The sequence below is a fragment of the Homalodisca vitripennis genome, chromosome 3, assembly GCF_021130785.1.
Source record: "Homalodisca vitripennis isolate AUS2020 chromosome 3, UT_GWSS_2.1, whole genome shotgun sequence".
NCBI lineage: Eukaryota > Metazoa > Arthropoda > Insecta > Hemiptera > Cicadellidae > Homalodisca > Homalodisca vitripennis.
The window spans coordinates 88,045,452-88,060,079 of record NC_060209.1 but is presented as its reverse complement, the minus strand read 5'-3'; the positions used below and the strand labels follow the sequence as shown (position 1 = coordinate 88,060,079).

Here is a 14,628-nt window from a genome sequence, read left to right as displayed (position 1 = left end):
TAGCAAATCAAAATTAATTCTGGAACAGCAGAGTTTTGTTGAAATTAACAACTGCGTCCAAAATTTTAACAGTCTCAATCTTAAAACAAATTCTGCAAAATCCAATTTTATAAATTTTGCTTTACGATCAGTAGATAGTCATGATGAGTTATGTTGGCTGACACTATGCTGGAAGAAGTATATTGTTCGAAATTCCTGGGAATATACCTAGATCGAGGGTTGACTTGGAATGATCACATCGACCATGTTTGCTCCAAATTGGCCTCAGGCATTTATGTTTTGAGGTCTCTAGCCAAATACTGCCCTATTCAGGTTCTGATGATGGCTTATTATGGCTTGATTTACCCCCACCTCACTTACGGGTTGGTGTTGTGGGGAGCTTGTGCAAACAATCAATTCCTGAGAGTGTTCAAGCTGCAAAAACAAGCAATCCGCATTATCGCTAAACTGAAATTTAGAGAGTCGTGCAAGGAAGCCTTCAAAAATTTGCAACTGTTGACGCTGCCCAGTCTCTACATCAAGGAAACAACTCTGTTTTGTGTGTCTAAATGTGCCATGACGAATGGCCGAGACATACATGTGTATGAGACTAGAGGCAGAGATAACTACCGAACTGGTAGACACAGAACGGTGGTTTATGAACACTTGCCTTCACAGGCAGGTGTTCATTTCGTCAATAAGTTACCAGATTCAATTAAAAACACTCCAACGCTCAAAGTGTTAAAAACTCGTTTGAAACGCTTTTTAGTGTCACAAACATTTTATAATGTTGACGAGTTTTTTGCTTATGATTGGGAGACCACCAATTAAAAAGACTGACAAAATTCGTCGCTGGAAGTGGGAATAATTGGTGAATGAATGGATGTAGGTACGTTTGCAACATTGTATGTTTGAATGAGATTTCTTGTGGTTTGTTTGACAAAAATTTTAGCAAGTAAAAAGCAAAAATTTGACATTTGCCATGCGTTGTATAATGTTCCGGCAATAACAAATCTGATTTGATTTGATTTGATATTGCATGCCACACAAATAAACCTCGCTTGTAATATTTTACCAGTTCAGCAGCTAATACGTCTTTTCAACAAGAGTATTAAAAGAGACAAAGCATTATGGATATTTAAATTTCTCATCTCTCAGTAGTCAGAGTAATAAACATGCAAACAAATCATATGTTTCTCTAACACTGGTCACAGAGTTAGCTGACATTCCAGGCCAAAAAAAAGTGTCAGAAAGTAAGTATACTTCATCAAGCTTAAAAAGAATCAGAGGTCTAGCAGAAGAATTCAGCACATAACAACAACAGAGCGACAAAACAACAGAGAGACAAAACAACAGAGCGCTGTAACTTTGGTAACACAACTGTCCAGATAGAGTGAATTACACTGTCACACAACTGTCACAGTTTTGGCGAATTACAAAACACTGTCCCGACAGTGACCTACAACAAAAATGTTAATAGATTTATATAAGATTTGTGTTCTGGCATTGCCTGAATTTTATATACAGTACATAAAAGACCATCAAAGATACAACTCTGTGTTTTACCAAAACAAGTTATTACTCTTTTTCTATAACTGGAAATCTAAAACACTATACTGTAGCAATTTTAAAACAATTTCATAATTTGGTAATTTGCAAATATCAGGCTGAAAGAGTTTACATTTACATTTAAACTTTTTATGTCCAGGATGAAGAGGAGTACGAGGACATCGCAGTGGCTGAGTCTCAAGACATAGGTCACTCTCGTCTTCATCCAAACAACAACAGTGATGACGTATTTGACCGACCAAGGTCCAGGCCAAGAGGACGCAAACGCAGACGACGTCTAAGAAAGCGGCCCCGATCTTCAACACCATCCTTCATTGAAGAATATAACCCAGAGAGAACGGTGAAAGATGAGGAGACACCTTTGGGAGAGGAAGATGTTATTTATCAGCGCCGCAGGCCTTCCAAGAGGAGAAGACGGCCAAACAGAAGAAAACCAGAGTATCCTGATTTAGAGAATGCAGAATTAGATGTGCCTCGTGAATTCAGTGATGACAGGTTACCTCACGAATACTACAGACCCAGAAACCCACAGAGGAGAAGAAGAAAAGGAAGTAGAAAACGTATACGAGTCACCACTGAATCAATTTCTGGACTGACCAACAACACACATGATGGTGTTTTCCCCGAAATTACGACACAGTCAACTGAAGTAGTGGTACAATCAAATAATTTTAAACAATACCAAGGAAGTGTTATTGAAGCTTCCCTTGTAAACAATCAAGATGAAACAGTATCTTCGACATTTCCTTCAGCTTTTACACCAAAAGAGATAACTGAAATAAATCATAAATTAGAATCTATTTCATCATACCAGCAACCTTCTGAAAATGACTATCAAGTTTCTGGACTGGGTGCTTTCAGTATTTATCAACCTTCAAGTATACATTCAACAACAGAAAACCATGAAGAAAACCACATAATCAGCTCATCAACTACAAAGGACTATAGGTGGATAAATAGATTTGATCCCCGAGTTGCAGCAGGAACAACAACTGAAGACACTACTGCATTTGAAACAACTACCCAAAAACTTGTGTCTGAAAAGAAACCGCAACAAAATATAAAGAACATTGAAAAGATCATTGAAAACAGGAAAAACTTATTTGCAACAACTAGAAGGTTGCCACCAACATCTGCCTTGATACGGCGAAGACTTCGTCCAAGAAAACATAAGAATTCAACAACAACTCAAGAAACTATAACTGACAACACAATTGCTACGATAAATCCTATTAACTCACATAAAGAAAACAAGTGCCAAAGCGTAGAATGTGCTCTTAATAAAACTTCAATTTTAGCCAACAACATCATCCCTAGTGCTCTTTTACCTTCTGGCTTTCCAACAATGCCAGAAATAATTTCAACAGCTGAACTTATCCAAAATATGTCACTTAAAATTAAGAAGAATGAACACTCAACGTCACAGCCAGAGCCAACAGAAACTGAAGTTCCTAAGCAAACAAATAATAACGTAATTATAATTACACCATCAACATTGATAAGATCACCAAATGGAGGAGAAAATGTAATACCTCAAGTTCAAATTAATGAACTAAGGACTTTGGGTGAAATAAGTGAACAGGCTGCAACCACATTCACTGGTGAGACTGACGCTCAAACAGATATTTCAACACCTACTGACATGGACATGGACATGGATAAGAGAGAGCCAACACAACTCACTTTTAAGGAAGTTGAGACTAAACCAGAGGAAACTACAACATCATCGTCAACAGAATCAACACCCACTGTTACTACATTGAAAGCTATAGAAGAAATATCAACCCATTCCACACTTACACCATTAGAAAATGAAAACAAAACAAGCATTGGGAACATTTCCTCAGAATCAGACAAGTTAAAACTTGATGGAATTAATGTTACAAACATAAATGATGAAATTTTGGAATTGATTATGGATGAAATGGGTAAAGCAAGAGTGAAAAGGATTTTAGAATTGCGTAATATGACATTAAGTGAACTCATTGCACATAGAGAAAGAGGAGCTGGTCACTTTTCTTCCTTCATTAACCAAAGTGAAACAACAAACTACAGTACAGAAATCGGTGCAGATCAACAAAAAGCTGGCACTGAAGAAGATATAAAAACGGAAGAAGAAACAGAAAAAATTATTGTAGAGAAGGCAAAGCATTTTTTAAACGAGTATACAAGATCAGATAACTCTTTTTTAAGTGTTATGAAATCTTCCCAGAGAAATAACGAAAAGTTTGAGAAAAAGTTAAAAGTAGAAGGAACAGTTATTCCTGTTCCTATTCTTGAACCAACTCACGTGTCAACAATTCAGTTTCCTGAGGAGAGAGTGTTAGGTGATTTTCCAAAGTACATGTATGATATCGCAGGGAAACAAGTGTCATCCAAAGATAAACCTCTGGTTTTTACAGAAACAATCAACACACCTAAAGATATAGAACAATTCAGCGACAAAAGGGAACCAAGAGTTTTTGACAGCATGCCTAAATTTAATTCTGAAATTTCAAACAAAGAAGGTTTAGAAATATCTCCATATCCCGACTGGAGAATAAAAGTGAGCAAATCAACTGAAAAAAAATCCGGTTTCCCTGGAATAAGCAAGGAAATAATGCTGGTCGCAACATCTACAAGAAAACCTGAGAATATAGAGGATGTCATTCTTCTAGATGAAGGAGAGGAAGTTCATCACCTCAGAAACCATATTCTAGGAGGAAACATCAATGTAGAAAGTAGAGATGTAACAGACAGTGACTATCCAGATGAGAAAAAAGTTCCAGCTGGTGTGAAATCAGCAATTGCTGCAAGTGGTGCCCTCCTCGGACTAGCAATATTTGGATTTCTGGCAGTCTTGGTGTCTTGCAAAATCCGCCAGAGAAGAGCGAGACTGCGCGCCAGACGAGACATTCTCTGTGAACACCTGGCTGAGGACATCCGCAGCAGTCAAAGAAGCCTAACACCAGTGCTCAGGAAATCACCATTCAATCATGGTATTCACTCAAACACTGCCTCTAGCAGACATTATTACCTATGGAGAACATTAAGGAAAACCTTCCAATATGAGTAAACCCGTACCCAGTGACATTCTGATAACTCCTGTAAGCCATTTTTGACTGATTCTAAATAGTGAGACAATTACTTTAAGGGAACTCTTTTGGACTTGGGACTCATTAAATGGGAAAGATGTAGGGATCTATACACAAAATAATTTACATAAAAAAAGGATGGGGTACTTTCAAAATAAAAAAAACATCTTTAAGAATGGTCTCTGCATGTATATTTAACTGTTTATCTGTTTTTAATGCGTATTAGACCAAGTTGTAGAATTGGGAATGTGTTGAAAAGTCGTGAAAATAAACTTCAAGTAAGAATGAAAAAAATAACATGAAAATGTATTAGACTATTTCATGTGCTTTTACTTTTTGAAGGGAATTCAATATGATTTGAACTCTTTAATAGTAGGGACAAAGTTGAGCTCAAAAAGTGAACAGAAAATTTCTGAGATCAATCTTCATAATGTAAGTCTCCTGCACCATATAATTACTGTATTTTTAGTACAAATTGCAGTTTTAATTGTGTGTGTACTGTACAATAGAAGATATAGAATGGTCTCTCCATTTCTCATTGTTTGAACATAAATCAACAGAAACCATTAGCTACAAAATGGATACTTCCTGACTCTTCATAATACAAATAAACTAGTAACCTCTAAATTAAGATATTTTGAATTGTTAAAAATATATATTTTAAACCCTTATTAGAATTTGTAACTTTCAAAATTAATAATATGTAAGCACTTTGTTATGATATGGTACTTTAATATTTTACGAGACAAATTACATTGAGATTGATTATAAATTTTACAGATAAACATTACTATAACAAAAACACTTCATAAATTGAAAGTAACACCTTTTTTTTAATCTGTTACATTATAATTTGAATATCGAAGAAAATTTAAAACATTTGTAACATTTAAAATTTAATTAGGTGAAAAAATACGGTTTAAACAAAACAACAAAATCAATCATTTATTTAAAAATGTTTTTGGCATATATTCTCTAATTGTACAACTTTTAATGCTATTTCTAGCAAAAGAACATATACTGGAATATTTTGGATACTTTGTTATCTTCTTGTATCTGTGAAGAAATTATGGAAATGTCTATATGTATCTAAGCCTATTTCCAAATAAAATAAAATCTGACAGAGATAACTTATTAAGACTAATGATAAGCACTGAAGTAAAAGACAACAATATAAAAAATCCGAGCATTGTCCTACATGCCTCATGTAAGTATTGTATATGGCTCATCCAAGAAGGGATTTTCATAAGTCAGGTTTAAATAGAACAATGTGCAAACTATTAATCTGGCAATCTTTTGGGGATTTATTCTATGATCAAGAGGAATACAAAACATCATATATATATATATATATATATATATATATATATATATATATGTGTATGTGTGTGTGTGTGTGTGTGTGTGTGTTAAAATGTGTAATTAACTTTCTGTGTATGTTCTTTTTCTTACACATTCCTAATTCAAATTTTGGATTAAAGCACTGTAATATTTATGGTTTGTCTAAAAAAAGACATATTTTAGGAGTTATGACAAAAATATTCCCAGTTTCAAAATTACTGCTACTTTAATGTTATATTTCATGAAACTCACTAAGAAAAAAGTAATGAAAAGATATTTAAATTTTACCTCTAAAAAATGAAAATTACTAAGAAAATAGATTTTTCTCTCTTCTTGAATCAATATAAATCTTGAGTAAATTCAGGTACATGGTAATAAGGTAACAGTGGTGATGCATTTTCTTATTCCTTTTTGTCATAAAACAAACATACAAAAATATTTGTCTTGTGGGAGGCTATATTTTATGTATCTTAACATATCTATATTATGTTGGTTTAATGCAATTTTAAAACAACTGATTTTAAAACCAAAACAACTTATCTTTACACCCAAAGTTAGATCCTTATACAACAATGGAAATTTAAAATGGGATAATTTAACATATTTGTGAAATATGAATAATTATAAAATAAAATAACAGACATACAGTAGATTTGCATTTATGACACCTACTTAATTTCGTTATCCAAAAATTAAATATTTCAAAGTTCATCAAGCAATTTAATAACAACCCATGTTTAAAAAATAAAAAGAACATAAATATTCCCGTTTAACTACTAGGTAAAATTCAAGTGAAAGCTTTAATTTTAAAACAATAATCTATGAACATTAAATAATGATTAGTTAATTAGTATAATGGCTTGTGCTGAAATGTGCAATATTTAATTTAAGATTAGTTTTTTAAGTAGTTTCAGAGTAATTCAAGAAAGCTTTCTATGTGTCTTTCAGTTTTCCACTGAGTGCAGTGTAAGTCGATAAACTGACAAAAAAGAACTTGTTAACTTAACTTTATTGTATTATCTATTAGACCAATATTTTAAGCACATCATACAGTTTTTTTTCTATAAAATTAAACCTCATTGGCATTTATTATTACTACCAATGTACAGATAATTAAATTTAACTTACTTTCAGACAACTCAACTCGATTTAACATTTTTATTGTCAGATTCTCGGAAATTATTGTAAGATATTGTAGATTTGTTCAGATTGAATATTACTTCTATTTATTTGTAACTTTTAAATAGTTTAAATAAAGTTGTATATTTTGTAATTGTTAAGTTTTTGTAAAATATATATTATTTTTGTTGTATACCACTTTAATTTACCCAATTTCATGAGATAGCATTCTGCTTCAACCCTTTATACTAATTCAACATTTGACTGCACTAAAGAAAATTACTTTTTAGTCTGCAATGATCAAATAAATATTCTTCATATGGTTTAATCTAATGCAGTTGGATGATTGGACATGCATTATGGTTTTGCCTCTATGCACCTAAAGTATCAAATGAAGTACAAAAGTATATATGGTGCAGGAGTTACCTGACATCTTTGAATTCAAAGAGATAAAACGATGGGGCCAGGTACTATTACATTTTTTATTGTCTTGTGGAGAACCATTGTTTTATTTTTTTTCACTCCTCAGTCCAGAGTGGGAGGAACTATATTCTCAAGGACTGTTACAAAGACTGTACTTTCCATGGAAGAGGTTCACTCTTGTGTTTATTGGAGATTGAACACATGAGCACTTGCCATGGACTTCACATCAGACTTGTTGTGATGTATAAACACTTCCAGAGCACATGGGGAAGAGTAAAAGTTAAATATACAGAATTTTCAGAGAAAAGAGAGTGACAGGGGACGCTCGCTCGCTTCAACAACATTTGATTGAATGCGGCTAAGTGCAAGGTAATACTAATACTTCCAATTCAGTTCTAGAAGGGTTGTCCAAATATTATAACAGAGTATTGAAGGATTCAACAAAACACCAAGTAATGAAAGTTTATCCTGAACTGGCCAACTTTATCCCAGATTATTGAAACTTTACTGTTCTTTGATCTATTGACCACAAAATCATAAAAAGGTCAAAATGACCCTGACCTGACCAGGTAGCTTACCTTTCTATCATGAGATACCACAAAGATGAACTGACATACAATAGCACGATTTTAAGAAAGATCTGTCAGGTAAATAACAATTTAAATGTACAAAATTGTCTCAGTAAACAAACAACAAACCCACACTTACAAATTACCTACTAAAACTATTTTCAACAATTGTTGACATTTCAGAATTTTTGTCAAAGAAGAAAGTAGGTGTCTAACATTAGCTTATAGCTTATACGTTGAGAATCAAACATTTAGTTTATTATGCACTATAATAAATTCAACAGTAATGCTATATTGAAAATCCAATATAAATAAACTCTAATAATGAGCACTTAATTTTAAAGTAGGAAATTTAATCATGGACCATGCAAAGAACCGAGCTTGGGCGTTTACGTCACTTTCTCAACTGATTACTCTATCAAGTCTTTTAACATATCTAACATGTTGTATTTAACCCTTTCCCTTAAAATTTCCTGTACCCTGTTGTTCCCTTGTACTTGCATTTAATTTTTATTAAAAATGCATGGATTTAAATAAGATATTGTTTTGCATTACTAATTATGTTTTGCTTGTAGATACTTGTTAGAAAGGCATTATATTTAGCACAAATTTATAGTTTAAAAAACTAAAAGTAAAACTTTATATTTTTATGGAGAGTACACTATAAAAATGTAAAAAATCCAACAATTACATGTAAAATTTGTTTATATTTGTATAATTCTTAATTTGTACATGACAATACAGGTATTGTCATTTGTAAATCAAATATTACATCAAATTTTTATTTGTGTTTCTAACACGCACACATACAAACACACACACACACACACACACACACACACACACACACACACACACACACACACACACACACACAATATTTACAAATACATACTTTAGTCATTTTTTGAGATTTGTTGTAAAATTTATTTACTAACATCTTACGAGTCACTAAAACTAATGGTTGCCAAATTTTAATAAAAGAGTGTGGAAGCAATTTTAAGATAATATATTGATTATCCTGACAACATATTTAGTCAAAACTATATAAATCTCTATTTACCTTACTGCATTCAAAAGTAGCATGGAGTGTTAGCAGTATGTGATTTTTAGATACTACTAACTAGAAATTAATCAAATTATCAAAACTGAATAAAACATTAACACAAACAACCAACAGATGTAGAATTCATAACAATATCAAAACAAGTATGCGTCATCAGATGCTCACATAGTGTTATAAAAAAATGTCATGCAACTTCATAACCTGAAATAAATATACGTTTATTTGGCTATCTTTTGAATATTAAGGTCGAAACAACTTTGACAAAGCTTAATTAATAATTACTATACTGAAAAGTTACGTAATAATTGTATAGTATAGTAAAGCTGTTTTGTGTGAAATACCCATGAAGCATAATATTGCCAGAGCGGTAATGTTCAAGTGGAGGGCTTAACCGATTGCTGATCAAGACATATCTCCTTATACAATAGCTGGGCTTAGGTCGAAGAAGCAGTCTGCTTTTAATTTTACGCTGTCTAGACAGCATATCATTAATAGTCTAGTGAGTGTTTTTAACAACGGTCTTTCTTTAGTTTTCTCAAAAATGTTTGAAATATGCTTTAGATTGCAGAGGTTGAAGAATTAGTTGAATTTAATTTCCACTATGTAGCGCTACTGATCTATTATCTCCTCATCTATGTTTACAGCAGCAACTAGTTTTCTATTCCATGGTATCAGTTCCATGTATACGTGCTGTTAATAATAATAATATAAGCACTGATTAGTTTGATGCAGTGTGGAATTACTGTTCTGCTTCCTATGCGGATGCGTAAATTAATTCGAACCTAGTGGGACGTGAGTGGCCAAACAATCAATCCCCAATGGTTTAAGATATAGCAAAGTAGTATAAACATTTATATCGAAAGAACGCAGTCAACATTTTGAACGTTTATTTTACATTTACAATCAGCAGTCTAGCTGTACACGTTCTTCCATGTATTTTATACATCAGTATCCATTGGGTCGCCAGCTTTAGTAATTTCCTACTTATTTTTTATAACTGTGTTTTGAATGTTCAGATTACTAATAGAATTACTAAAACAATCAGTGTTTAGTGCGTTTATTCTTGCTAATGCCTCCGGAACTGAGTATAATACAAATAAGGTTATATTCCTTAATTCCATCTTCAGATCTTTTTATCATTTGACTACCAGTTTTAGGGTTTTAACTCCAAAACCAGTAGTTACACAATAAAAAAAAACTGAAGATGGATTTAAGGTACATAACCTTTTTTTGTTTAGTGAGTTGTTATGAAATGAATCGCACAATTGCTATGGAAGAGACAATAAAATTTTGTGGAATAAAAATCAGGATATGTTTAATTTAGTTAGTGTTATTAATTAACTAATACAAAAACTGAATTATTAGTTTTTATGTCACTGTATGACATGCAGTCTAGACAACTTTTTATCTCATTATTTCAGGCTAGACTGGGATAATTATTTGTTTGTGTGCAAAAAATGCCATGACACTGGGACCCAGGTCTCTAGTAAGTTGAGACACTAACCACTCAGCTGCTGGATGTGACTCTGAACAGCTAAAATGGAGTTTAGTTTCACTTCTTTGGTAGGCTCCATTTTTTTTTTTTTTTTTTTTTTTTTTTTTTTTTTTTTTTTTTTTTGAATATATTTTTCTTTCCATTTACCATGTGCAAAACATTTTAAGAAAGCTTTTATGTTTTTAATTTTTTTATTCAGGGTTAAATTATCTATTTTCGTTTACAACGGAATTGGTTACAATGAAAAATAATTTTAGTAGGCTTTATTTCATACATATACAGCCAGTTACAGGATCAAGAAAAAATATACAGACCAGTAAAATTAATACACTACTTCATTAACAGATCATTTATTCCAAAATGTATCCTTAAAGCTAAAGACGAATAAACAACACTCACCGATATTGTTCGTACGTGAAAACATCTCTCAGAATTTCACTGGCTGGGTCTCCCATATTCTATAACAAATTCTGGAACTCAGCACTGTAGCTGACTATCATTCTTCACAACAGCTTTAAATATGGACATTAGAAAAATAGAAGAAACAAAATTTCAAGTGGTATAGTTATAAAATGATAGTAATTAACCTAACTATTTAAGGTAATGCACTATTATTTTGTATGTTACGGAATAACATGTTTCTTATAGTTTTTCTGTTTGGTGGGTGATAACTGTTAAGTTAAACAACATTTTAATTTAAAAAGCTACAAGAGTAAAGTTGAAATTTAAACGACATTACCTGTAAAAAAACTCAACTGGCGACTTTCTATAGTACATCAATTAAATATACACATACATAAAATTTAGACAGTTGTATGAAAATATGTGTCAATAAAACACAATAATTCAAGAAATAAAAATTATTTTGTCTCTGATAAACATACACTCATTACGCAATAAGACCTTGGTGCTCAAATTACATTTTTGTAAGTCATCTCCCACAAAGAGCTAATTAGTGTGTAAACTCTAAACTGTTTACAAGAGAAACAGTTTCAACCTTTAGCAAAAATAACGGCCTTTTATTTGAAGCTTCTACAACTGTATAATTTATTCTCTTGCTAATTTATTCAGATTGACTGGATTTTTTTGTTATGTATCAAACTTTAGATTTCATACCAAAGTCCAAGTGCACGCTGACCGACACCAGTGACTGGACGGATATTCGTGAGTTTAGTAATTATTTTAAATTTATTATCTAGGTGAATAGTATTCAGCTACATTTGACCAAAATAAATTATGGCTAAACTGGTTAGACAGGGGGATTACGGGGCTGTTAGACATGTGGAATACGGATAACATGTGTCGGGTGTATTACTTTTTTAATACATAAAAAATAACATTATTTTTTATGTACTAATTAATGGAGTTCTAATTATGGGTAAATATTAGATAGGGAAATTAATCAAAATTGTCCCAAAATAAACACAGATCCAGACCTTTGGAAGGAATATTGTAATGATTTCTGTTGGGATCACAATGCGGTGTTTCACCACTATTGGAAAATGGATTTCACAACCATGTTAGATAAATATACCCCCATCACAAATTCATGTCCAGCGTGCTCTTGGACTCGCTCTCTTACTACAAGAACATTCTGGCACAAAACACATCCACCAACTAAACAGGCTGATTATATACAGACTCGATCCTCAGTCAAACGACGGCCAGCTACATCCTACACACTGACCGACCCGATCACAGTGGTGGTCACACGTTACAGATTTCATCAATCACTTCATATTAGTTGTAATTCTGTCAATTTTATTGGTAAGAAGTAATACAATATTGTTGGACAATTGGCATGGACTTGTGTAATATTATTTCAGAAGCTTCCAATTAGCCCATTAACAATTTTAAATCGATTTTATGATGAGAGGATAGAAAAAAAATAAAAAAAATAAAGCAAGTGACTCATGATATTTTGTTAATAGAATGCCTTCTTGTATTCAGTTACGTGTACTAACATGGCTTCAGTCGAATTGGCTGTATTTTTTATAACATACTTATAAGAAAATATGAGAGTAATTTGCGTATCCTTGTATTGCTCCAGTGTTCATGGTGTAAGGTCAAAACCCTCAATATTAATTATATTTTATAAATAGGTATTCAGCACTCCACCTCTGAATGTTATTTTTTTGTTATAATAGTTACATAGTTATTGTTTTGTACATCTTGTTACTTCTATTGTTGTTTATTTTATAGATATATTTTTGTTGTTATTTGTTATATTTCACAGTTAGTACTTGTAATTTTCTAAAGGTCAATAAAATAAGGCACTAACCTCAAAGAGTTTGTGAAAATAAGCGTACTGCCGTGCGATGTTCCTGCACTGCTTCAGAGCACTTTCTGTAACACAAAAATTGTACATTTAAATTCAGTTACATTTTACATATGTCATATTATTATGACATTGCAACTGACCAGAAAACTACTTCATACATTAACACATTGTGTCCTACTAGTGGTACACATTGATCCTTTGTAACATTGTGTACATTGAGGATTTAGTGAACCATAATATGCACCACAAAGTGGTACATAAATCAACGGTTGTTTCTATGGATTGTTGCACAGGTGTAATTTCATGCAGTTTCATTTAGTTTTCTATTTCGAGGATTATCTTTGGATGACGACAAACTTTTGCAGCCTACCAAGAGTTAAACCAAAGATAACAAAATACAAAGAGGGATGAGTTTTCATTAAACTAAAATATTGTACAGTCTGTTGCATACAACACAACACTTGCTTTAATGTAAAGTAAAATATTGTAGGCTTATTACATACAAAGTGAATGTCCTTCTTGTAGAATAATATAACAGTGATATTAAATTTAAAATCAAAATTGTCAAATTAACTTTAGTTTTAAAATATTTAAAATTATTATTAATTATTATTATTAAATTAATTATTATTATTCATCCGACAGGATGGTTTTTGTTACAAAAATTACATATTCAGCTAAAGGCTTAATTACATTTAAACATAAAATGTATAAAAATAATTATGCCTAAACCTTGATTTAGTTCATTCAGAAAGTATTGAGAGAAATGCACCTACATGGTATGGTACTCAGAGTTACTGGCCAATTGGAAAAAGGACTGCAGGATCATGGCCCATAAATGGCTACTGAGTTAGAAAGGGTTTAGTTATATGGATGTACTGTATCATGTATTTTGTTCTAAGAGATGTGTTTGTAATAAGTTGTCCACTTTTAATGTGGACTTTTCCCATCTTGGGGAAAATAAGAAAATACGTACCCAGAGTGGGAGATCCTTTGAGCTCCTGCAAGTCTTGAGCAGAGAAATAAAGCACTGTAGTATATGTGGATGGCAGCATTTCTATGTAGGGAGCCCAGAAAGACGGGGTATCCTTACAAAACCGTTCCAGCAACAAAAACAGGGCCAAAGCTACATTGGGCATGTGCTTCAGCATCGTCTCGTTGGCTAATAGATATCCTAGAAGACAAAATAACATATTTTCAATAGAAAAAAATCAAATCATATTGAAAGTTTAAGAATTAATATAATATGGGATACTGATTTTATGATAGTACTAAGTCAAGGTTCATTATGACACAGTAGTCTATTCATGTCATGTCCCATGTGTTATAGTACCTTAATTTACAACGATTCCGTCTTGATGCCATGTACAGTGTATCTGATAACCTATATTTACAAGAACATGGTCATGTCGTGAAGTACATTCTATTTAAAAGTCTCTATAACCAGGACAATTACAACAATGTTTATCTGTGTGAGAATTTGTTTCCAAAACTTCTACAATACCACTTTGTATTATGTATACCACCTTTCTTTGCCACAGTGAGACTTCCAATTATATTTAAATTAAGTGAGTTTAAGTGAAGTGAGTTTAATTAGTCATTTTATGTAATATTTTATGAGTAATAGTACATGTCTATGTGTAATTATATGCATTATACATGTTAATTGTGATATTAAACTGTAGACAGCTTGGAATCCCTGCCCAATTTGT

At 32.2% G+C, this 14,628-nt stretch overlaps 1 protein-coding gene across 1 annotated transcript in view; it reads right to left on the bottom strand.

Moving 5' to 3' along the window:
- Positions 1–14,628, bottom strand: part of LOC124357157 (actin-histidine N-methyltransferase) — an 85,744-nt gene that overhangs the window by 59,469 nt on the left and 11,647 nt on the right. Inside the window, exons 4-6 of the mRNA XM_046808665.1 lie at positions 13,893–14,090; positions 12,917–12,981; positions 11,035–11,093 (exon numbers count right to left, since the gene is read on the bottom strand). Coding sequence (XP_046664621.1) covers positions 11,035–11,093; positions 12,917–12,981; positions 13,893–14,090 — 322 coding nt within the window. The remainder of the gene's footprint in view (positions 1–11,034; positions 11,094–12,916; positions 12,982–13,892; positions 14,091–14,628) is intronic.